Here is a 25,110-nt window from a genome sequence, read left to right on the forward strand (position 1 = left end):
AAAAGCTGTTTCTCATTGGGATGTTCTCTTACAGGCACTAGTTCCTGTTACTATCGAAGTGGATGTACCCTTTGATTTGCATCGTTACATCATTGGCCAGAAGGGAAGTGGCATACGCAAAATGATGGAGGAGTATGAGGTAAAACTTGCTAATGCATAACTAGCAAACTGAAGCTGAGACACAATGCTACATTCCCCTCTGTCAGGCGGAGATTTATTGTTATTGTTGCCTTCATTTGTGGGATTGTTACTATTGAACCTTGAACCATCCAATTTTATACAGAAAGGAGCTCTTTAACCCCTCTAGGTCGTGCCTGATCTAAGGGAACTAGCTACCTGAATTCTTCTGATTTACTCCATGGTCATACCTTTTATTCTCGATTTCATTTTTCAAGTATTTATCTGTCTCCTATTTGTAACATTGGATTATGCATCCGTGACAGAACATTTCCATTATGTATTGAAATCATCTAAGCATTTCATTCAGTTTTTTTCTCTGTTTCTTTTTGTTTAATTTTTGCTCTCTGGTTACTAATTTCCCCCATCACAGGAAATGACTTCACAATCCTTCACTAATTGTGCTAACTTGAATCAGATCTTCTTTCCCGAACCCCACAAAAAAATGCCCTCGTGCACACCACCACTCCAATGAATGGAGCCTTAATCTCTAATCATTCCTGAAATCTCATTCCTGGACAGACTTATTTGAGAGGATCACAGAATATTAATGTAAAATTGGACTCTTAATTATTTTTCCTTTTCTTTCCCCCACTTGTGGCCACCAGGACCTTTTGTGATATCTGTTTCCTGCGTGTGATTACCAGTGTATCAAAAATAAAGTGTGCATTTGTGTTTAAATATTATTGTAATTAAATCAACTTTTTGATCAAACAGCCAACAGAGGTAGTGAACTTGCACTGTCTTCCTTGCTGTGACTTCTTATTCTCTTAGTACTGGACTTGAGTTTGGGTGTGTAACAATAATCAGGTCACTTGTTCAATATGTGACACCTGTCCAGGTTGTGAATGGAGCTCTACTGGGTATCCATAATATTGCCTCATTCAGTGTTGGCTATTAGAGTGCAGAATCTGACTTTTTCTAATCTGTCAGCCAGGGCTCCCTGATTGCACCAGATGAACAGCCCCAATCAGGGAACTCCTATTCAGCCAGCTGGAACTCAGAACTTTTCTCAAACACTCTACTTTTTAAAAAATTTGCCTAGTTTCTTTTGAATTTTATGAGGATGATAGCACTTGCAAATGTCCATGATAGTTATAGGCAAAGACATTGATTGGCAATCAAGAATTAATTTTCAGAGTCCGTATACTCCAGCACAGGATACTGAAACATGAGATGATTGAAGAGTCACAATTGTCCTTTCATAAAGGACAGTGTAGAGAAGAACGTGTATCTGTATGTTGAGAGCTGCTCTTGAGGAGTGATTGATGTTAATGTCCTTAATGTTTATTTCTCTGAGCCTTTTCTGCATTTTTTGCAGATTTGCTTTGCTCAGTTTTTTATATCTATATTTGTGTAAATAGTGTATATGATTATCTGAGCAATATGAGCCTAATTCGCCTTTGCTCACCCTTTATTTTGCATGTTAATATTCATGTATAGAGCCGTTTAAAGTGTCAAATACCCTGAGAAGGTAGAGCATTTTGTATTATAAGTTCTTTATGGCCTGTAATTTGTGTGCACTCATTGCTTCAGAATACTTAAGCAGTTTTGGACTATATTAAGTGCCCATAGGTTCAAGTATCTGTTTGCTTTGTTTAAAAACATGCTTCATTAACTTTGTTTCCAGTTACCACAGATTGAATTAAGTATAAAATGGACTGGGATCTCCAATGTTTTTGATGTAGCCCTTTTATTATTGTCATGTTGCCAACTGTTCTTCTGCTTCTTCAAAAAAAAACATAGGTAAACATTGCTGTGCCCCCTCCTGAGGAGCAATCAGACATCATTAAAATCACTGGGCTGCCTTCTCACCTGGAAAGAGCTCGGCAAGGACTGAATGAACGGGTCAAAGAACTTCAGATGGAGCAGGAGGACCGGGTAAGTATGCTCACTTAATTACTGAATGATTCATGATCTCTGAACTTGCATTCGGCACAGACATCTCAAACTGGGCAAGCTTGAATAGCAGTTGTTCCTGTAATCCAGAGACCCCAGTCTAGTTTACAGAAACTTAAAATATAGGATCTGGAGTAGGTTATTTGGTTCATTTTTGAATCTGCTCTACCATTCAATATAATTAGGGTTAATAGTCCAATTCAGTACTCTGTTTTCACTCTCCCTCCAGTTCCTCTGATCCCTTTAGTCCTAAGAACTATACCTGCATCTTTTTTGAAAATCTTCAATGTTTTGGCATCAGCAATTTCCTGTGGCAAAGAATTCCCCAGACTCACCATTCTGGGTGAGGAAGTTCCTTCTCATCTCCGTCTTAAAAATTGCCTACTTCTTATCCTTAGACTCTCACCCCTTGTTCTGGATGACCATTCTTCCTGCATCTACTGTGCAAATCCTGTAACAATTTTGTATGTTTGAGCTTCTGTCTCATTCTTCTTCTAAACACTAATGAGTCAAGTCATCCAGCCTCATAATATAGGTAAAGACACTCCTATTCAGTGGTGGGTAGATTGCGTAAATGGCAGAGTTCTTTTTTTCTTTCTCTGCACTTTCTCTTGTCCTCGTCCTTCTGCCTTTTTTGTTCTTCCCCCTTGTGAACAATTCTGAAGTGATATCAGAAAGCACTTGGTCACACAAAGGGTCATGAACTCTCTCTATCTTGTTTTCTGGATGTGAGATTGCTCGCTGAGCTGGAAGGTTCATTTTCAGACGTTTCGTCACCATTCTAGGTAACATCATCAGTGAGCCTCTGACGAAGCGCTGGTGTTATGTCCCGCTTTCTATTTATCTGGTTAGGTTTCCTTGGGTCGGTGATGTCACCAACGCAGGAAATGACATCACCAACCCAAGGAAACCTAACCAGATAAATAGAAAGCGGGACATAACACCAGCGCTTCGTCGGAGGCTCACTGATGATGTTACCTAGAATGGTGACGAAACGTCTGAAAATGAACCTTCCAGCTCAGCGAGCAATCTCACATCCAGAACCTCAACCTGAGCTACAAATCTTCTCAAAACTCGCTATCTTGTTTTCTCTCTTGCTCCGTATTTATTGTCATTGCTATAAATAGTGTGACGGTGAATATTTAGGGTTTAATTATGTTGTTAGTGATTTAGTTGAAATCTGTTTTGGAAGTTTAAACACTGGACTAAACAAAGGTTTGGCATACTTTTTTTTGGCTTGTTAGTCATCAACTCAGACTAGTAAAGAATCAGCTCCAAATTAATTTTGGCTTCATTTAGATTTGTTGGAGTGCATTTGAAGCGATTCTCACACTTGGCGCAGAGAACTTTGTTTTTAAGATTACGAGTTTTGTGTACAGTTATCTAAGTGAAGATTGACTTACTCACACTTGCCACCTCCACAGGCTCTGAGAAGCTTCAAGTTGACTATCTCTGTGGATCCACGTTATCACCCAAAAATCATTGGCAGGAAAGGTGCAGTTATTACTCAGATTCGAATGGATCATGATGTCAATGTCCAATTCCCTGACAAGAATGATGAAAATCAGGTATGGACCCTTTCTGTCAGACTGTGACACAATTTGGATGCGGTACTGTGCCTCTCCCTCACTAAGGCAGATATTTAAATCATGGCGGCAGCTGCTTGTACCGCAAGGATGTCATCTGTGTTGGCCTCCTGTTGAGAATTTCCAGGCAGGGATCCGATCACTTCCATTACATAGGCTCTGTGTTTTTACCTTGCTCTTATTTTTTAAAAAACTTCACAAATATCCCTGGGCAATCTAATGCTGATATTGTCCCTGCGGTTTAATATTGAAGAGGTCCAGCCTTGAAGAGCAGGTGATGCTCCCCCAATGGTGCAGAGTGACAAACCGCTGAACCCACAAAATGGAATGTTACAATCTCCAAAAGTAAGAACAGTTGTGAAGACTTGTTGACCAGAATGGTTGTGAACGTGTTTACGTGTCTAGCTTAACTTCACATATAAACAAGTGTGTAGGAAGAAGAGTAGAGGGATATGGTGGGTTGAGAAGAGGATTGTTCAGAGCATAAGTGCTGGCAAAGACTGGTTAACACGCAGAGGCAAATTTACCCTTTTTGAGACTCTTTTGCCATGAAGTGCAAACATGGTAACTCCACCTTCTCAAGCAATCCTTGTATCTCTTAATTCCTTCAATGCAAATAGTCTCAAATGTTTTCCCACTGTGTGACCCTTCAGTGAGAACTGAGGGGGATGGAGCATATGAAGAGCAGGGCACAGACACCAGGCATGAGAGAGGAGGAACTGCATGACAGCATGTTTCCTCTGCACCTGGAACTCCCACCCTTCAGCTTTCGGGTTTGAGAAGTACCAATCTCAGACTTGAATATACTCTCATCTGAGCGTTCAGAATCTTTTTGGGGCAGACATTTCCAAAGATTCAAAGCCCTTTCAGTAAAGAAATTTCTTCTCACCTCAGACTTAAATGACTGCCCCTTTATTCTGAGATTGTGATGCCCTAGCCAAGAGACATATCCCAGTTGTGTCAAGTGGCCCGTGGCCCATTTCTGTGCTACTAATTCATTGTAATGTTAAATTTCATGTTGAAAAGGGCATGGCATTAACTCTTAACAATGATGTCAGGAGGGCAAAAAAAGAACTGCAGATGCTGGAAATTGTAAACAGAAATTGCTGGAAAATCTCAGCAGACTTGGCAGCATCTGTGGAGAGAAAACAGTTTACATTGTTGGTCCAGTGACCCTTCTTCAGAACTGATGGTGGTTAGGAAAAGGTTGGTATTTGTGTACAAGGTGAGGTTGCGGCGGGAGGAGGGAGAAAGGTTGAGATACAGCCCAAAGAGAGGAGTGATTAAAAGTCAGTTTGGAAGAATGAATAGCTACTAATAGGGAGTATTAGTGGCCGACGATGGGTAGCAACCCATGTGATGATAAGGCCTGGTGTGTGGGGTAAGGACATGGGAGAAGCAGTAAAATTGTTCAACTTTTGAGCTTTGCTGGAGCATTGCAGCAATCCCAAGACCGATGTTGGTGTGGGAGCACTGTCAAACTGGCAGGCAACTGGAGACTTTTTTTCCAGACAGAACAGGGGTGTTCTACAAAGCAGTCACTCAATCTGTACCTCCTTTCCCCAATTTAGAGGAGTTGATAACGTTCCCCACTGAGGACAGCTTGTTGAATTCCTATTTGGTGTTACGGGATGAAGGGAAAAGTGATAATGTCAGTCAGTGGCTAAGCTCCGCAAGGCAGACGTTGTTACAGTGCATGATTATGTTTGATCTATCAATTTTTAACAATTTCCTTCTTCTGTTTTAGGATCAAATAACTATCACTGGGTATGAGAAAAATGCAGAAACTGCCAAGGAAGCCATCATGAAAATAGTGTCTGAGCTGGAGGAAATGATATCTGAGGACATTACTCTTAACCACAAAGTCCATGCCCGTATTATTGGTGCTCGTGGAAAAGCCATCCGAAAGATTATGGAGGACTTCAAGGTGAGCTTCTTATGTTCTATGACAAGTCAACATTGAGACCAAAATCAACTGTAAACCAAGGACAAAATCAGAAAAGGTAATTATGGTGCGCATTTTTTTTCATGCTTCCACTCCGAATGGACTGGTGGTTTCTGCCTCAGATGACCATTTACTTAACTGGTGCTGGAATAAGTACTTGTATGATCTGTAATGTCAACTCTTCCCACTACCTCCTATTGTCACGGTTCGAAACAGTCCCACCAGTTCCTGTCCAGATTGTAGTTACCCCTTCAGCTAACTTGCTGGAGGTTTTTGAGGCTGTGTTTCTCCTTAACAAATCCAAGTTGGCTTTTATTGTTTAACCCACATTTTTCCCAAGTGACTCTTAATTTTTTGTCATATCACCATTCCTAAAATCTTTCCACTATCAAGGTTAAACTGTCCGGTCCGTGATTGCTAGGTTTATCATTACACCCTTATTCAAAAAGGGTACAACACTTGCAATTCTGCATTCTCCTGGCACCATCCAAGTCTGAGGAAGATTATGACCAGTGCCTCTGTCATTTCCACACACTCATCCCTTAGGATCTTCAGATGTATCTTGTTGGATTTGGTGCTTTTTCAACTTATGCAAGTACAAATTGCTAATATAACAACCCTATTAATTTTAAATTCCAGTGTGTCAGTTTCGTCCTGTTTCGCTGTGGTTCCTGTAACAACATCTTCCTCAGTAAAGACAAAGCAATCCTTTATGGCTCTGCTGTGTCCCGCTTCACCATGTGCAAATCACCTTTATGAATACAATTCAGCCCATGCCTATTTTTAGTCATATAAAAGACTTTTTTGGTATTCTGTTTTATGTTGATGCCAGTCTCTTCTCAAACTCACTTTTTGCTTGTGAACCTGTGAATCTTTTTATTGTATATGGCTATCATAAGTTTTGAGATTATCATGCCAACAGAAAGTTCACGGAAAATTGTTTTGAAAACTGGGACAGAAAACTCGTGCCATATCTTGCCAAGAGCAGTGGCAATGATGCATTGGTGCAATTAATCATATTAAGTGCTCAATATGTCAACCAGAGTTCACAAGTAAATTCAATCCTAGTTCTCCAATCCTGAGCAGGTCAGATAAACTGACCATTATTCATCTTGTTGCTTGACCTGTTCCAAGTTTTCAATGAGGGTAATCTCAAACCAAACTACAGCTCTTCCTTTTGATCGAGGGTTGCCTAAGAACCAGACCCTCCTGTGCCATGGAGTAGTGTAACCTTAAGAACAAATATTAATATGAAGTCTGGAGACAAAACGTTGGCAGTCTCGCAGGAATGAAGCGTTTTTGGCAATATGAGGGAAAAAGGGAGTGAGATGTGATGGCATTGACTGACATTGCTGAAGCAATATCACTGAAGAGCCTGAACTCAACTTCAATCCTCCTTTCCCTCTTGCAAAGATCTATGTTTCACCTTCTGCCACATCAGTTTCCACATTCAACAGATTCTGCCATTTAACCACCTCTCCTGTGGCCACTGTCTCACATCTTCCCCTGTCTACTAGCCATATTCTGAAGGGACTGTGCCCTCCACATCACTGTCCCTTGCCACAGCCACTCCAACCCCACCATGTACCTTTTTCTCCCACAAACAAATGAAAAACAATCCCTGCCCTTTTTTCCCCCCAGTGCCGCAGCACTCTTTCCATGTGAATCATTTTCTTTGTTTAGAATACTGTATCTGCTGTTTACGGTGGGGTTGTTCACATTGGAGAGACCGAATACAGATTGATTGGGTGACCACTTCGCAGACCACCTATCAGTCCACAAGTATTAGCTATAGCTGGGTGCTTTATCTTACTCCCAACTTTAACCTCTTTGTCCTACAATACTCCATTGACGCTTAAACATGAACACAAGGAACACTGCCTCCTCTTCAAAATCTGAGCCAGAATGGAAGCTGTATTGGTCAATAATTTCAGATCATTACCTCTGCCCTTTGGGCTTTTTCTAAATAAAAGGTGGAGATTTTGCTTTACAAATGTATACCTTCTGACCCTTTTATTACTTATCCCATTATCAGCCCTCTCATCATGCACCGCCATCCCTGTTATCACTCATTCTTCTGCCTTCTATCCTTTCCCAGACCATCCTTTTTTAATTCTTTCCCTCTGTACCATTTGTCTGACTTTTTAACTTGGTCTAAATTGTGTTACAGTCATAATATTTTTAGAAACCCGACAGTTTGGAAACAGGCCCAATAAGTCCACACCAACCCTCTAACTTGCCATCCAGACCTACCCCTTTATAACCCAACTCATCTACACACCTCTGAACACTGTGGGCAATTCAGCATGACCAAGCGACCTAGCCTGCACATCTTTGGACTGTGGGAGGAAACCCACGCAGGCACAGAATGTGCAAACACCTCAGACAGTCACCCAAGGGTGGAATCAAACCTATGTTCCTGGCGTTGTGAGGCAGCAGTGCTAACCACTGAGCCACCGGCCACCCCTCATGTCCAGCTTTGTCGAAGCGTGTTTGACCTGAAACTTTAACTGTTGGAATCTGTGAGGAGGGCGGAAAAAGTCCTGCTGAATATTTCCAGCATTTTCTGTTTTTTATCTTGATTATTGTTTCTTTTGGGTCCTTTTTTTAACCTGAGTTGTGATGCACCTCAATGGTATTTTACCAGGTATCCCCACAGTCATTTCTTAAATATAGGTAATTCATATAAATTCACTTGTTTTCTCTGCTGTGCTGCAGGTTGACATTCGTTTCCCTCCATCTGGGGCAGAAGATCTTGACCGTGTCACTGTGACTGGTCTGCCTGACAATGTGGATGAGGCTATTGATCATCTCCTGAACCTGGAGGAGGAATACGTGAGTATCAATTGAGTGTTGCTGCTCAGCGAGCACCTAACAGCACACCCCAGTTAGCAGCAGACCTCCTAATGACTTTATGACGCTGGGTATCATTGAGGGAATTCTATGCACCTCCAGTGCTGATCTTATGTTTCCTTGATGCTGTTGCCCCATTTGTGGAAATACCTTAAACTGTCTAAACCCCAAGTTCTAAAATTCCTTCCTAAACCTTTCCTTCTCTGTCTTCTATAAAGATGTTCTTTGAAATCTGCCTCATTGACAATGCTTTCGGGAATTTTGTTTATCTCCTTTATGTGACTTGGTGTCAAATTTTTGACTGATAAAATTCCTGTGCAACATCTTTGAACTGTTTTACTACATTAAGGGCATTGTATGAATGCAAACCTTGATTGCTAAACGTACAGCCTGAAACTGCATGATCCCATTGCCTGCAGAACTAAAGTCAAGCTCAATGTGCTGTACAATTCAAATGTAAAGCCTCAGTCAAATATTAATCAGTGCCGTGGGGAGTCCCAGAATCAACTGGATTAAACAGATAATTCCCCATGTTTGCTTGTAAAACCCTCTTCTAAAAATAAGGTAAATCAATGTTACACTAAATCTTTCCATTCATTTTACAGCTTGTATCGTACTTCTCATGGCCACCACCTCAAAATGCTTTATAGCCGGTGGCATCGTTTTTCTAAGTGTAGTCAGTGATTATCATGTAGGAAGGGGACAGACAACAAGTGTGAAACTTGAGCAGGAAATGATTTTTTGCAGCTGTATAGGACATTGGTGAGAATGCACCTCGGATACACTTCTCAACATTGAAATTCAGCTGCCATCTATCTGATCCCTCACCAACTCATCTGTTCTTTTGTCTACATTGTCCTCTTCAGTGTACAAGTTTAGCATCGTCCACAAACTTTTGAAATTGCCTCCAGCCTCAATCTGTCTCAGAAAATGCAAGAATTCCAATACCATCCCCAGACACTCTACCGCAAACCTTCTTCCAGCCTGAAAAGTATCCATCAACCATTGCTCTGTTTTCTATCACTTAACCAATGTTGTAACCATGTTGTAACCATGTTGTTATATGCCCTTTTTTCTTCCATGAGTGTTACTTTTCTTATGTCTGTCATGTGGTATTGTGTTGTATGCCTTCTTGCAGTCCATGTACACCACATCAACAATGCTATCATCATTGACATTTTTTTTGTCCATGTACCAAAAGAAAATTCTAGCTAGTAACTTAAACGTGATTTTCTCCCCTTGAAATCCATGCAGGTTCTTCATAATCAGCCCACTTTTTTTCTACATGACTACTAATTCTATTCTGAGTAATTTGTTTCCAGATTTTCTGCATTGCCAAAGTTAAACTGAGTGGTCTGCTGTTGCTGGGCTTTTCCTTGCATCCCTGTTGGAACAGGGATGATGTTTGAAATTCTTTTTGTTTGTTTTTCCTGACACCTCCCCTGAGCCTAGGGAAAACTAAATGGTTGTGGCCAGTACCTTTTCAGTATTGTTGGGATGTTTCTCATCCACTCCTGGTATCTTGTCAATCTTGAGTACCAGTAGTTTATCAAACACTTGTTCCTTGTCAGTTTTGAGCTCTTCTGATGACAGAGCTTCCTCCTGTGTCAACCTGGCTTGGGGGACAAATTTGTTGAATACTTCAGCCATGTGCTGTGCCAACAAGTGTAAATATCCTTTTTTATGGTCCCCTATTACTCCTACTTGTCTTTTTACTCTTGCTATTTATGCCTATATATTGCTTTTGGATTCCTGTTCTGGTTTTTTTTCCCCCTCCCCTCACTATTCCTGTTTGCTTCTCTAATACATTTTTGTCACTTTGTTTTTGAACCTCTTCATTTCCAATTGTACTTTCTACCTGATCTCTGTCAGGAGCAACACCCTTTTTTTATGGCCTTTATCTTAATTTCCGTCTGCTGACATCCAGAAACACGCAAATTTGTTATCCCCACATTTCTGTCTGAAAGAAATGTGCCTTTGCTGTAACCCTTTGCTCAATTACAGTTTATGCTGGCAAACTTCCATTTGAGTCTACTCTGCCCAGCTGCATTTCTGCCCTGTTGAAGTTGGTTCTCTGCCAGTTGATTTTTATCTTATTGTGGATTGATCATCATTTTTCACCACCCTGAACATTGTATCATTATGATCAATGTCTCCTTAATATTTGGTCCACTTGTTCCTGTCTCATTTCAAAGAACCAGGTCAAATAGTGCATCTTTTCTTCTTGGATTAGACGCAGAAACATGGAAGATTGGTCTCCTCTTGCTCCTATCAGTCCTTTGAGCCTGCTCCACCATTCTTCACAATCGTGGCTGATCATCCAACTCAACAGCTTAATCCTGCTTTCTCCCCATAACCTTTTTGATCCCACTTGTCCCAAGTGCTTTATCTAGTCACCTCTTGAATACATTAAATGTTTTGGCATCAACTGCTTCCTGTGGTGATGAATTTCACAGGCTCACCACTGTTTCTTTTTGGGTGAAGAAATGTCGCTTTATCTCTGCCCTAATTGGTCTACCCCAAATCCTCATACTGTGCTCCCTGGTTCTGGACACACCCACCATCAGGAACTTCTCCCTGCATCTACCCTGTCCAGCCCTGTTAGAATTTTAAGTCTCTGCGATCTCCCTCCCCAAATTGGTCTAAACTGTATTAAAAACAATCCCAACCGAGTCAATATCTCCTCATATCTTCACCAGAATTGGCCTGTTAAACCTTCGCTGCATTCCCTCGAGAGCAAGAGCATCCTGCCTCAGAAAACGAGACCAAAATGGCACACAGTATTCTAGGTATAGTCTCACCAAGGTCATGACCAGATGCAGCAACACATTTCTGCCCCTGTACTTAACCTCTCGCAATGAAAGCCAACATACCATTTGCTGCCTGCTGCACCTTCATGCTTACTTTCAGTGACGGGTGCCCAGGTCTCACTGCACGCTCTTCCTCTCTCCGCTTCATCCTTCTCTTCTCCCGCCGCCCATCCCCTAATTTACAGCCATTCAGGTAGTAATCTGCCACCTTGCTTTTACTTCTTTTCAGCCACGTATTCATCTGGTATTTCATGCCATTCCTACTCTAACACATGTAACCTGTAGTAATCCTGAGATCCTGACCTTTTGAGGCCCGATTTCTTAATTTTATTCCTAGCTCCCTGTATTCTGCCTTTTAGGACCTCACCCCTTTACCTATGTCCTTTTGTGCTGATTTGCACCACAACCACTGGCTGTTCACCCGTCCACTGCAGAATGTCTTGTACCCACTGAGACATCCTTTGCCTCACTGGTGCTGGGGTCACGTACTATCCTAGAGTCTTGTTTGCAGCCACAAAAAGGCCTGTCTAGTACCCTTACAATTGAGTCTCCTATAACTGTTGCCCTTAATTGTCCCTTGACAACCCTTCCTCCTCAAACCCCTGTTTGGTCGTGTTGACTGCGCCCGTGCAAATCTCCTGTGTACTTGCTATTCTCCGTGCTATATTTCAGGTTAGTTTAAAGCCCTTCCAACAGCAAAATGCCCCCTAAAGAACTGAGTCCTAGCTCTCTGCTGAGGTGTGACCCGTCTGGCTTGTTCAGGTGTCATTTTCACCAGGGCAAGTCCCAGTGTCTCAGGAATCTAAAGCTCTCCCTCCTACACTATCTCTCCAGCCACATCTGCATCTTCCTGGTCCTCCATTATTCTGGTACTTGCTTGGATGTCTCACAAAGTATCTAAGATCATGACGTTTAAGGATCTGGTTGGTTTGTTTGTTTGTTTATTTGAAACCTAGCTCCCTAAATTTTCACTTCATGACGACTTCTCCTTTTCTACCTAAAATGATTGGCACTTAATGCATTGTGACCTCTTGCTGTTCATCCTTCCTTTTCCCCCACCCCAACAGGAATGTCCAGAAGAAAAATGTACTTTCTTCCCCCACCCTTCACCAAAGTACCCACTCAACATACTTCCTACTTTTAAGTCAGCTTTCTTCTGCCCTCTGCACCAAACTCCCAGATGTACCCTCTTGACTGCTGTCACTTGGGCGAAGTCTCCCTCTCATTGACTGTCATAGAATCCCTACAGTGTGGAAGCAGGACATTCACCCCATTGAGTAAACTCTGACCTTTTAAACACCCTGTCCAGATCCACTGCTGTGAGGCAGCAGTGCTAACCGCTGAGCCATCGTACCACCCCAGGCACTCTCTATTGATGCCAAGATGGAGATGAGAAATTTCTTGAGGGTCATCAGTCTTTGGAGTATCTTCCCCAGACAATAGTGGGGCCAGCTCATTGAAAATGTTCAAGGCGGACTCAGGCACATTTCTGGTTTGACAAGTGTGTTCATGGTTTTGGGGCCCAGCAAGAAAGTAGAGTTGAGGCCACAATCAGGTAACCAGCAATTTTATTGAATTGTAAAGCAAGCTTGATGGGCTAAATAATGTGGTCGGCGTCCTAAGTCTTGATACATCTCTCTCTCTTGCCTTTAGATGTCAGATGTTGTGGAAAATGAGGCCATGCAGGCGTACATGAAGCCAGCATCACGTGTGGATGAACCAAAAACCACCTCCAAGGGCTTTGTGGTGAGAGATGCTCCATGGACTAGCAGCACAGAAAAAGTAAGGAACCCTTATGCTTTGTCTTGTTTGACAGTGAGGGCCGAACTTTTTTCAGCTTATGTAGCAAACTTGTGTATAGCTTTTGGGTTACTTGAACTGCCATCCCTGTATATATTATAGTAAACATGATCGCAAGGCTGCTCCTGTTTGAAGATGGAGGGTGAGGTGTGGTCCATCTCTAACAACCCAACAATGGGGACTTGAGCATGAGAAGGATGTGCTGAAATATAAACATTTTATTTTTAAAAATAGTAAGGTTTTAACAATTTGAGATTTTAAGACTGAACTTAGAAGTAATTGTGAGGCAACAAAATGGTTATTGGGTTACTGTTCAACCTAGTTCCTGCCAGTAGTGATATTTTGCATTATTTCACTCTCCTGCATTGCTTTTAGTCCCCTCACGGTTTATGATCATAGTTTCTACTTGGCCCTCTTTTTTTTATTTGTTGTTTGCAAGTATCTTAACATATCAATGACCCATAACATGACAATCCCAACTTCTGGTCTGCGTACAACCACTGGGAGTAGGTGTGATCTGAGTGCAAGTTTAGGTGATTCCTGCCCGAAGAAACCACTTGTTTACCTCTTGGCATGTATGTTCTGCACTGTGCGGTGCCGACTAAGTTACTCGGGTTAGTCTTTTAAATTGTTAGCTTCTGTTTTGAAGTTGACCAAGTTTGAGACTGGCTGGCTGAATTTTCAGTTATTGAGTAGAAAAGTTTGAAGATGAAGAGATGATGGCCTGCCCAATTCAGAAAATCTGTATCTCCCCATTTGGGTATGAATCAGTGTTGATTTTTAAAATATCAACCAGTGTGAGATGAAGAGTGTACAAATCCCTGACTTGTGAATGTCTGACTTAACAAATGCTCCTACTTACCTACTAATGCAATCCCATACATGGGTGTAATTTTAAAGACCCAACATATAAACATATCCTGCACTTGTGAATGGCTGCTTTCCATCATGTCCTCATTTGCAAACAAATGAATTTGTGAGTGGACAACAGAACAGAACAGAGCCATTCTCAATCCGGGGACTACCCTGTATTATGTTGGGATTTTAGAACATAGGTGTGAAGGTGCTTTTTTTATTTTCTAAAAAGTGAGAATCAATTTAAAACAGTGACACAAATTCATCACTTACAAGAAAGCACATGATTGTAGTTGAGTGCCAAGGAAAGCTCCTATCGTGTTAATGAGTGAACGGTTTATACTGTTGGGTTCCCGTTAGGCAGAATAAGCTTATTAAGGCGGCTGCGTTAGAATTGACTTCAGAACAGAAAATTTAAGCTTTAGTTCAGAATGCAAAATAGTTTCTCTGTTGTCATTTTAAATGAATCAAGTTCAGTTCAGCGGAGCCAGTTACATCAGCAGAAATGGTTTCCAATCTGTGGGGTTTCCAATCTGTGGAGCTTCCAAGCTGGGAGATCTTGGAAATAAACTCCAAGTTGTTAGAACTAAGAGTTTAGGCCATCCAAATTGGGAGGTTCATGCCAGTAGTCTCAAAAGCAAAATCTTTTTTTAAAAAATGATTCCTGTAGTCCAAAGCAAAGAGATTGGAAAAATGCGAAATAGGCTGTATCCTTTGGCGGGGGGGGTTGCATTTTGTGTTAACATCTTTTTAACTCTTCGAACTAGTTTTGTTTTTCCTTTTGGGTCATAAACATGTGCTGTGTATTTGAGGGACATCTTGGGTCTCCATGGATATTTCAGTGACTAATCACCAAAGTATCCAACTTGGGGTGGGGGGAGGGGGTTGGAGTTAAAATGCAATCTGTGAAGCCAGGTTTTGTCCTGGGATCTGATTTGTCCAATGTTATCATTGGCTGGGGTCATAACATCTGTTTATAATTTACATGCACTTGGTGATTTGATTTGCTTTGGGAAAATTCCATGTAATTTTTGTTTGAATTGCTAAGTAACTTTGGAATTTTTTTTTATCTCCTCCAGGCTCCAGATATGAGTAGCTCTGAAGACTTCCCAAGTTTTGGTGCTCCAGTTGCTCCAAAGACTTCGCCGTGGGGACCGAAAAGATTCTGAGCTGGAATAAACTCTATTTTCCAACCCCGCACCCCCTCTCCCAACCCTCGTATTGCTGGGTTGCCACAATGTGCTTCCTATTTGATTCCAGTTCAGCAGCCTAGCAAGTAATTAGCCTAGCAAAAATTACTTCCTGTGTCACAGTCGTTTCCAAAAACACAACTGCCGTGATTGAAGGCCATGCTCACGAGCCTCATCTATATCCATGCAGTTGCGTGCTCCTAAACCCCACGGCATTCCACACACCCTGGCAAACACAACTGTTTGGAAACAGTTTGCCACTGATTCGATGCAATGGCCCAAATTAAAGTGTTTATCTAGATTAGACTTGGTTCACAGCTTATTTCAGTCCCGTCAACATTTGCAGGAGTTTGAAGCAGACTGGGTGGGGTTGTTGTCTCCTGATTTTTTTTTTTTCTCTCCCCACCACCCCCACCACCGAGTTAGCATCCTTTTGCCTTCCATTGCAGTTTTCCTGGTTAAAAGTGCAGTTGTTTTAACCCTTAAACTGCCACTTGCCATAGAGCCTCTTGAGCCCATTTTAATACCTGCACTTTGAACTTGGCTGCGAACCCAGCCCTTAAATCACAGCTCAGCTGACCTCATTTAAATTAAAACCTGAATCAGGTCCTCCTCCCAAGCAGGTAGACCCTGTGCTATGCTATTTTTCCAGGTCACTCATCTGTGCACAGTCTTGGTTGTTTTCCCCCTGTCCTCGTGGTTGGGCCATTGTGCATATGATGATATTGCTGTGTGCAAAGGGGAGGCTGTGAGCAAACCCCTGAACACAGCATATAAATGAAACTCTATTTGCCGTAACAGGGCCAACAGCAAGTGAGCACGGAGGGGATTTTTGAGGGGGGGGAATGCAAAAACAAGCCAAATGGATTCTCTCAAACTGTCCCACAGCCAAAGACTCATTGCTTTGTGCAAAGACTCTGTGCAAACACAGCACAAAGTCAAGGCAATGACTAATGAACAGTCAGAAAGGGTGAATTCCCGAACTCTCAACCTGCTCCTGTTGCACAGATCCCTGAAGTGGTACACTTATTCCCTAATTTCTCTTTCATAATGGAGATTTTCTTTGAACAAGAAAATCTCATTCTGTTGAGAAAATTTGAGACTTGTTGAAAATGACACACTTGTTTACCCTAGACTGACTTGGTGTTTCTGTAAGCAGAAAAGGCACTAAATTAACAGTTTTGTGCACACGTATGTATCTGTTATACATATCAGACATGCATGGTAAAGACTTTGGTCCTGTCTTTATGTCAATTCCAAAGAGCTTGGAAAAAGCTAACTTACAGACTGCACGTTACTGTTACAGTATGCAGCATACACCATCTACTTGTAATTTAATGTAAACAGAATCTTGAAAGGAAAGAGATTCTTCCTCTTCCAAAGTGGAATTTACTTTCTCATGCGGGTGAGGATTTCCCATGTTGAACAGTTAAGGCGGGGGCGTAGTGAGAGAAGAGAACAGTGCAGTTCCCCCCCATCAACACTTCCCATTCTGGGTCAATACCCTCACGCTGGTAAATCTTAATAGCCAGATTTTTGTTTCTAGTAAATCATGCACTTGGGTTAATCCACATATTAACCCTCTTACACAACACTGAATACCCAAAGGTTGAGGGGTGGTGGTGAGTAAGGGGTGGGCAGACAGCATGACATGTGAATAGGAAGTGGTACTTTTTGGAAGCTTGGGTCTTGCTTAGCACCAATAATGTTACCCAGTGTGATGCATCTTCACTACACTTGTTGCAGAGTGCTGGTGGACAGGGTTCATTGACCTTTCGGGTTAAATAGTTTGAAAAACAACTTGCTGAGATCTACAAGGAAAAACAACTCTTAACAAAAACACTAATCTATTGAAAATGCATTCATCTGTTTTGATTTTTTTTTCTCCCCATTTGCCCGATGGACTCATTTTGGCTGTGAAAGAGACTCTTGTGTCACGACCCACAGTTCAGTGAGTTGAAGCCATTTCTTTTTCAGAAGTTTTGTAATTTCCAAGTTTGTTTTCTGGGAAATGACAGGAAACCCAGTCACTTCGCTGTGAATCTTTTTTGATTCGTAATCTTGGCTTTCCTTCATAATCGGGTCCAGTTTTTTGTTTTTTAAACCATGCTGAATACTGGAACTGGATGGATTTCTAATCAGTTGAGCATTGTCCAATTTAATTGAGTAGTTCTGTCATATGTAGGGCAGAAGAGAGAAAACATTTCCCCCCACCAACTTTACTGCGTCCCTGCCAAAGGAAAATTGGTTTGATTAAAGCCTCTATCAAGTTGAAGCCAATATCAGGCTATTCCTACAGTTCATCAGGAGATGTAGTGATCATTTAAGTCACTTCTGAATTATTAACTGATAGATTAGTGGCCCTTTTGTGTAGGGACATACTGCCTCTCAGAAGCTGGCTATCTCTTCAACGTGGTAGTCTCTTGATGGCACTTTAAAGCTGAGGTGGGACTACCTTGTGTACTTGCATGAGCTCATATGTGAGTTTGCACCTTGCAGATTTAAACTTAATTTGTAGATCTCAGTTTGATGCTCTGATTTAACTGGGGTAAAAATTTGATCTTTCTTTTGAAACAACGTGTTAATCTTCTCAGGGTGTCAGTGTGCAATTTCCCTCTCTGCAGGCTATGAGAATGTTAGCTGAAAGCTGACTTGCCCCTAATGTAGGGAGTAAGGTAGCAATAATGTACCAAGACCACCAGGTGCAGATTTGGTACTAAGTTCTCTAGCAGAACACCGCTCAGCCCATGTTGACAGCCTGCTGGCACACTTTTTAGGTTCAGCTTACTTTCAAAGTGGATGTCCATGCATTAGGTACCATGGCCTGTTTTTGTCCTTTTGTTCAAACCATTAATGTTCCAATGCCATTTTCCTTGTCTGCTATTGATGCTGCCCTATTGTTATAGTAATGAAGGATTTGAGAAATGGGCCTACTATTTTCACTGCTCACATCTGTTCAAGTCTTCCATGTTGATGCAATACAAAGAACAAGCAGTTTCCATGTAAGACCCATTGGCCTTAACTCTGAATGGAGATATGCAAATGTATAGGAGATATGGATGACACTGGAATTTTATAAATCCAAAATTAAAAAAAAAATGAATAACTAGTCTCTGAACTGTGCTCGTGTTTTTGTACAATCTATCGACCTACAATCTGTGCCGTTTCAGTCATTTTGTTTGTTGGTGTGCTTTTGGCAGTTCATGTGGAAAGGATGAAGGATGTCCACTGCTGTAGACTTTGCTTTGGCAACTAAGCAGCAGAAAGCAGCATGGTCAATGATGCAAGTTGAATTGAGATTATGAAATCATTAGTGGTTTATAAACAGGGAGGCCATTTGGCTTTTCACGGAGATGCTGATTCTCTACAGCTGAGGTCGTTCCACTTCTATGCCTTTTCTTGTGACCCTGCAAACTATTTTTTCTTTTAGATAAAAGTTTACCCAATTTTCCTTTTGAAAGCCGTGGTTGAACTTGCTGGTATCGCTGACCAGCAGCACATTTCAGATCCTAGCTACTCTCCATTTAATTTTATTTTTCCCCTCGTCAACTGTGGTTCTTTTGCGAATCACCTTCATCAGTGTACTCTGGTTCCTGCCTCTTCTGTCAACGGGAGCAGTATCTATCTTTATCAAACCCCTTTATGTTTTTGGCCATCTATATCGCAGGAGAATACTCTCCGTTTCCTCCAGTCTATCCATGCAACTGGAATCTGTCATCGCTGGATCCATTTTCATGAATATTTTCTGCACCCCTTTTGGTTAAATTCACATTGGGGTTATGTGCTATCCAGAACAATATACAAAACTCTCCTTTCTGGCTAGACCACTTTAGATAAAAGTGTAAACATGGTTGCCTTGTTTCTATACTCTGCCTCCATTTATAAAGCCTCACAGCCTTGTATGGTAACTCGCTATGGCTTTCCATTTTCACCCTATATTGCAATGCCATCTTTGTGCTTTTAAAAATGGCATTGCTCAAAACGCCACGCTTAATATGCTGTAACTTCGATAGGAACTAACTCAGGACTGGTACAGCCATTATGCCAGCACACAATTTTTGTTCTTGTCAGCAGGATGTCACTACAAATTTATCTTCAATTGTTCTTGCTGTTTCTGTCAGGCTTCTTCATGACCAACCTTCAGCTCCTTTACTCAATCTTGTTGCAGAATGAAGTGGTGCATGGGACCGTTGCGGGGGCGGTAGGGCTGGTAGTAGAGTGTGTTTTCAGCCTTCCACTTGTTCATCAACCCACTGTTTCCTTCCAGAGATTGAGGATGGAGCTTCTCAAGGACTTGAATGTCAATCACATCTACAGTTGGTTGGCCTGAAACCTTTGAACCTGATGAGCATTATATTACATGCGGGTACCCAATGTTGGCCTCCAAACGGCAGCAGCAGCAAGTGGGAAGTGCGATTTAAGCCTGTAGCATGGGAGCTATGGTTCAGTTAAACGTCCGGCAGGAAGAGGACTCCGGTGCATTGGTGTCAGACAAGTCTGAATCATTTGCATTTGCCTTTACGCAGAGGGCCAAGTGGAGGATCAATCCAGGCCCCTCAGCTGCCAGATTACAACCAAGTTGATATGGCGTAATGGCTGAGGGTAACTGGATGCCTAGCCACGCAGTTCCAGTAAAGTTGTAACTCTAGCATCGGCATGAAAATTGCCAGAGGCAAGCAGACCTCAGAAATAGAAAGGGTGTGGTAACAATGTTGGGGCTGTATTACAGGCCTCCCAACAGTGAGACTGAGGTAGAAATATGTAAACAGATTATGGAAAGATGTAGGAACAACAGGGTGTGGTGATGGGAGATTTTAATTTTCCCAACATTTGACTGGGATTCACTCAGTGTTAGGTGGTTTAAATGGAGCAGAATTTGTAAGGAGCGTCCAGGAGGTGTTTTTTTATAGAGCAGTATGTCAATAGTCTAATTCAGGAAGGGACCATGCTGGGCCTGGTGTTGGGGCATGAGCCCAGCCAGGTGTCTGAGTTTCATTAGGGGATTACTTTGGGGATGGTGATTGCAATTCTAATTTTTTAAATTATTCATGAACAAAGATGAGAGCGGTCCTAAAGGAAGAGTGCTAAATTAGGGGAAGGCCAAATATAGCAAAATTCGGTAGGAGCCAGGGAATATAGATTGGGAGCAGCTGTTTGAGGGTAAGTCCTCTTTTGATATGTGGGAGGCTTTTAAAGAGAAGTTGCTTAGAGTGCAGGACAGACATATCCCAGTGAAAATGAGGGATAGAAAGGGCAAGATTAGGGAACCAGGGATGACAGGTGAAATTGTGAGACTGGCAAAGAGGAAAAAGGAAGCATAGAAATGAAGCTTTGAGAAAATGAGTGACATTCTTAATGAGTATTTTGCGTTGGTATTCACCGAGGAGAGGGACACGATGGAGGTTGAGGTCAGGGCTAGATGTTTGATTACTCTAGGTCAAGTTGGCATAAGGAGCGGGGAAGTGTTGGGTATTCTAAAAGACATTTGGATGGGCAAGTCCCCAGGTCCGGATGGGATCTATCCCAGGTTAATGAGAGAAGTGAGAGAGGAAATAGCTGGGGTCTTAACAGATATCTTTGCAGCATCCTTGAGCATGGGTGAAGTCCTGGAGGACTGGAGAATTGATAATGTCGTCCCCTTGTTTAAGAAGTGTAGCAATGATAATCCAGGTAATTATAAACCGGTGAGCCTGACGTCAGTGGTGGGGAAGCTGCTGGAGAAGATGCTGAAGGATAGGATCTATTGACATTTGGAAGAAAATGGGCTTAATAGTGATCAGCAACATGGTTTTGTTCAGGGAAGGTCATGTCTTATCAACTTGATAGAATTCTTTGAGGACATGACAAAGTTGATAGCTGAGGGAAGGGCTGTAGATGTCATATACACTGACTTCAGTAAGGTATTTGATAAGGTTCCCCATGGTCGGCTGATGGAGAAAGTGATGTCGCAGGGGGTCCAGGGTGTACTAGCTAGACGGACAGAGAACTGGCTGGGCAACAGGAGACAGTTGTAGTGGAAGGGAGTTTCTCAAAATGGAGAACTGTAGCCAGTGGTGTTCCATAGGAATCCGTGTTGGGACCACGGTTGTTTGTAATACGCACAAATGATCTGAAGGAAGGTACAGATGGTCTGATTAGCAAGTTTGCAGATGACACTAGGATTTGTGGAGTAGCAGATAGTGAAAGGGACTGTTGGAGAATGTAGCAGAATATATATAGATTGGAGAGTAGGGCAGAGAAATGGCAGATGGAGTTCAAACTAGGCAAATGCGAGGTGATGTATTTTGGAAGATCCAATTCCAGAGCGAACTATACGGTAAATGGAAGAGCCCTGGGGAAAATTGATACACAGAGAGATCTGAGTGTTCAGGTCCATTGTACCCTGAAGGTGGCAACGCAGGCCAATAGAGTGGTCAAGAAGGCATATGGCATGCTTTCATTCATCGGATGGGGTATTAAGTACAAGAGTTGGCAGGTCATGTTACAGTTGTATAGGACTTTGGTTCAACCACATTTGGAATACTGCATGTAGTTCTGGTCACCACATTACCAAAAAGGATGTGGATGCTTTGGAGAGGGTGCAAAGGAAGTTCACCAGGATATTGGCTGGTATGGAAGGCACTAGCTTTCAAGAGAGGTTGAGCAGATTAGGATTATTTCCATCAGAAAGATGGAGGTTGAGGGGTACCTGATTTGAGGTCTACAAAATCATGAGGGGTATAGACAGCATGGAAAGCAAGAAGCTTTTTCCTAGAGTGGGGGACTAAACTACTAGGGGTCATGATTTCAAGGTGAGAGGGGAAAAGTTTGAGGGAGAAATGTGTGGAAAGTTCTTTACCACCTCCGCTGGCAATACATTCCAGGCACCCACCACGCTCTGTGTAGAGGTGGGCACAATAGAGTCATTTAAGATGTATCTAAACAAATACATGAATGGGCAGGGAGCAGAGGGATACAGATCCTTGGAAAATAGTGACAGGTTTAGACAGAGGATCTGGATTGGCGCAGGGTTGGAGGGCTGAAGGGCCTGCTCCTGTGCTGTAATTTTCTAAGTTCTTTGTTTTTGTCCTTCTTGTAAACAACAATCCAGTGAATTACTGCCCCATCAGTTTGCTCCCTCTCATCACTAAATTGATCGAAGTGATGGTACTGCTGACAATCAAGCAGCACTTGCAGAGGGCTAATCTGCTCACTGACCCTCAGATTGGGTTCTGTCTGGGTCACTCAGTGCCTGCCCTCACAACAGCATTCATGCAAACATGGACAAAAGAATTGAATTCTAGAGGTTAGGTGGGAATGTCCTTGATACCGAAGCAGTATTTGACTAAACACGGCTTCACGGATCCCAACAAAACTGGAATTGATGAGAATCTGGAAAATTCACAACCACTTTCTCCAGGGTAATAAGGAGTGGCCTAGCCCATGACACCCACACTCCATAAATAAAATCCTTTGAAGAGGTAACAAGTATGTTAGACCAGGGAAACCCCAATGAATGTTGTCTATCTAGACTTCCAAAAGGCCTTTGATAAGGTGCCTCACGGGAGGCTGCTGAGCAAGGTGAGGACCTATGGTGTTAGAGGTTAGCTACTGGCTTGGATTGAGGATTGGCTGTCTGACAGAGGGCAGAGAGTTGGGATAAAAGGCTCTTTTTCAGAATGGCAACCAGTGACAAGTGGTGTCCCGCAGGGTTCAGTGTTGGGGCCGCAACTGCTCACTTTATGCATTAATGATCTGGATAAAGGGACTGGGGGCATTCTGGCGAAGTTTGCTGATGATACAAAGATAGGTGGACAGGCAGGTAGTACTGAAGAGGTGGGGAAGCTGCAGAAAGAGTTAGACAGTTTAGGAGAGTGGTCCTGGAAATGGCTGATGAAATTCAATGTGAGCAAATGCGAGGTTTTGCACTTTGGAAAAAAGAATACAGGCATGGACTATTTTCTAAACGGTGAGAAAATCCATAAAGCTGAAGTACAAAGGGATCTGGGAGTGTTGGTCCAGGATTCTCTAAAAGTTAACTTGCACGTTGAGTCCATGATTAAGAAAGCGAATGTAATGTTGTCACTTATCTCAAGAGATGTTGGAATATAAAAGCAGTGATGTGCTTTTGAGATTTTATAAAGCTTTAGTTAGGCCCCATTTAGAATACTGTGTCCAATTTTGGGCCCCATACCTCAGAAAGGACATACTGGCACTGGAGCGTGTCCAGCGGAGATTCACATGGATGATCCCTGGAATGGTAGGCCTAACATATGATGAATGGCTGTGGATCCTGGGAGTGTATACATTAGAGTTTAGAAGGTTGAGGGGAGATCTAATAGAAACATACAAGATAATGCATGGTTTAGAAAGTGTGGATGCTGGGAAGTCATTTCCATTAGGCAGGGGGACTAGGACCCGTGGCACAGCCTTAGAATTAGAGGGGGTAAATTTAGAATGGAAATGAGGAGACATTTCTTCAGCCAGAGAGTGGTGGGCCTGTGGAATTCATTGCCACGGAGCACAGTGGAGGCCGGGACATTAAATGTCTTCAGGGCAGAGATTGATAATTTCTTGATCTCGCAACGAATTAAGGGCTATGGGGAGAGTGTGGGTAAGTGGAGTTGAAATGCCCATCAGCCATGATTAAATGGCAGAGTGGACTTGATGGGCCGAATAGCCTTACTTCCACTCCTATGTCTTATGGTCTTAAAAGTGGTTAGTAGTATATTCGCCTTTTAAATCAGAACGTTATGGATCAAGTGCCACTTGAGAGTCTTCTACATAAAATCCAGACTGGAGATGCCATCTTCCAGTTGAGATGTCAAACCAAACCCTGTCTACCAGGAAAGAGCAATTAAAACACTGTTAAAGTAACTAGGTGATGGTGTGGTGACAATTCATGGCCTTTGATAACAACAGTTACTGTTAAAAACCCATCTGGTTCACTAAAGTCCTTTTAGGCAAAGAAATCTGATGTTCTTACCTGGTCTGGAGTGTGTGACTCCAGACCCACAACAAGGCAGTTAAGAGTTAACCACATTCTTGGTAATTAGGGATGGGCAAGACTACTGCACATAGCCCACAAACAATTTTAAAATAAATAAATTCCGCTCCATTATTTCAGCGTGGAAAACTAGCTCTCATTTTTATGCCAGATAAATTGCATGTATTGATTATTCCTGAAGGATTTGGAATTTTATTTTGTCTTTTCTTGGTTTTTTTTCCTCTCTGTTCCAGTTTATGTTTAGACAGCTGCTATCCTGCCATTCATAACTCTTCTACACATCTTTTTTTCTCATCCCAATACCATTTCCTTTAGCATTGCTCTGATGAAACCTCTGCTGCCTAACTCAATGAGCTGGTGGCAGTTTTGTATGTTGTAAAGGGAAGTAAATCCTGACTTTGTGGAATTTGATTTTTCTTTGTCTTAGAGTCATAGAGATGCACAGCATTGAAACAGACCCATTGGTCCAACTTGTCCAAACAAACCAGTATCCGAAAGAGATCTAGTCCCTAATGGCTGTTATCCCTCCAAACCTTTCTTATTCAGATGCCCATCCACATGCCTTTAAATGTAATTGTACCAGCCTCTACCAAGCCCTCTGGTTGCTCATTCCATTCTATGTGAAATTGTTGTCCCTTACGCCCCTTTTAAATATTTCCCTTCTCACCTTAAACCTATGCCCTCTAGTATTGTATTCCCCTACCCTGGCAAAAAGACATTAGCTATTCATCCTATCTATGCCTCTCATGGTTTTACAAACCTCTATAGGGTCATCCGTCAGTATCCAACACTCCAGGGAAAACAACCCCAGCCTATTCAGCCTCTCGCTATTGCTCAAACACTTCAGCCCTGGCAACATCCTTGTAAATCTTTCCTGAACCCATTTTAGTTTCACCTTTCAACGTTAACTCTGGTTTTTCCTTCACAAAGCTGCCAGACCTGCTGAGCTTTTCCAGCAACCTCTGTTTTTGTTCCCTTGTATCTTACTCTCCTCTCAACCAGGGTCTGA

At 42.2% G+C, this 25,110-nt stretch overlaps 1 protein-coding gene across 2 annotated transcripts in view; it reads left to right on the forward strand.

Moving 5' to 3' along the window:
• Positions 1 to 18,233, forward strand: part of hdlbpa (high density lipoprotein binding protein a) — an 83,065-nt gene extending 64,832 nt beyond the window's left edge. For both annotated transcript variants that reach the window (XM_048541810.2, XM_048541811.2), the window contains exons 22-28: positions 35 to 139; positions 1,924 to 2,058; positions 3,501 to 3,644; positions 5,410 to 5,589; positions 8,326 to 8,442; positions 12,924 to 13,052; positions 15,005 to 18,233. In XM_048541810.2, coding sequence (XP_048397767.1) covers positions 35 to 139; positions 1,924 to 2,058; positions 3,501 to 3,644; positions 5,410 to 5,589; positions 8,326 to 8,442; positions 12,924 to 13,052; positions 15,005 to 15,094 — 900 coding nt within the window. In that variant the 3' untranslated portion in view covers positions 15,095 to 18,233. The remainder of the gene's footprint in view (positions 1 to 34; positions 140 to 1,923; positions 2,059 to 3,500; positions 3,645 to 5,409; positions 5,590 to 8,325; positions 8,443 to 12,923; positions 13,053 to 15,004) is intronic.
• Positions 18,234 to 25,110: the final 6,877 nt, after the last annotated feature.

This window comes from Stegostoma tigrinum, chromosome 14 (assembly GCF_030684315.1).
Source record: "Stegostoma tigrinum isolate sSteTig4 chromosome 14, sSteTig4.hap1, whole genome shotgun sequence".
Lineage (NCBI taxonomy): Eukaryota > Metazoa > Chordata > Chondrichthyes > Orectolobiformes > Stegostomatidae > Stegostoma > Stegostoma tigrinum.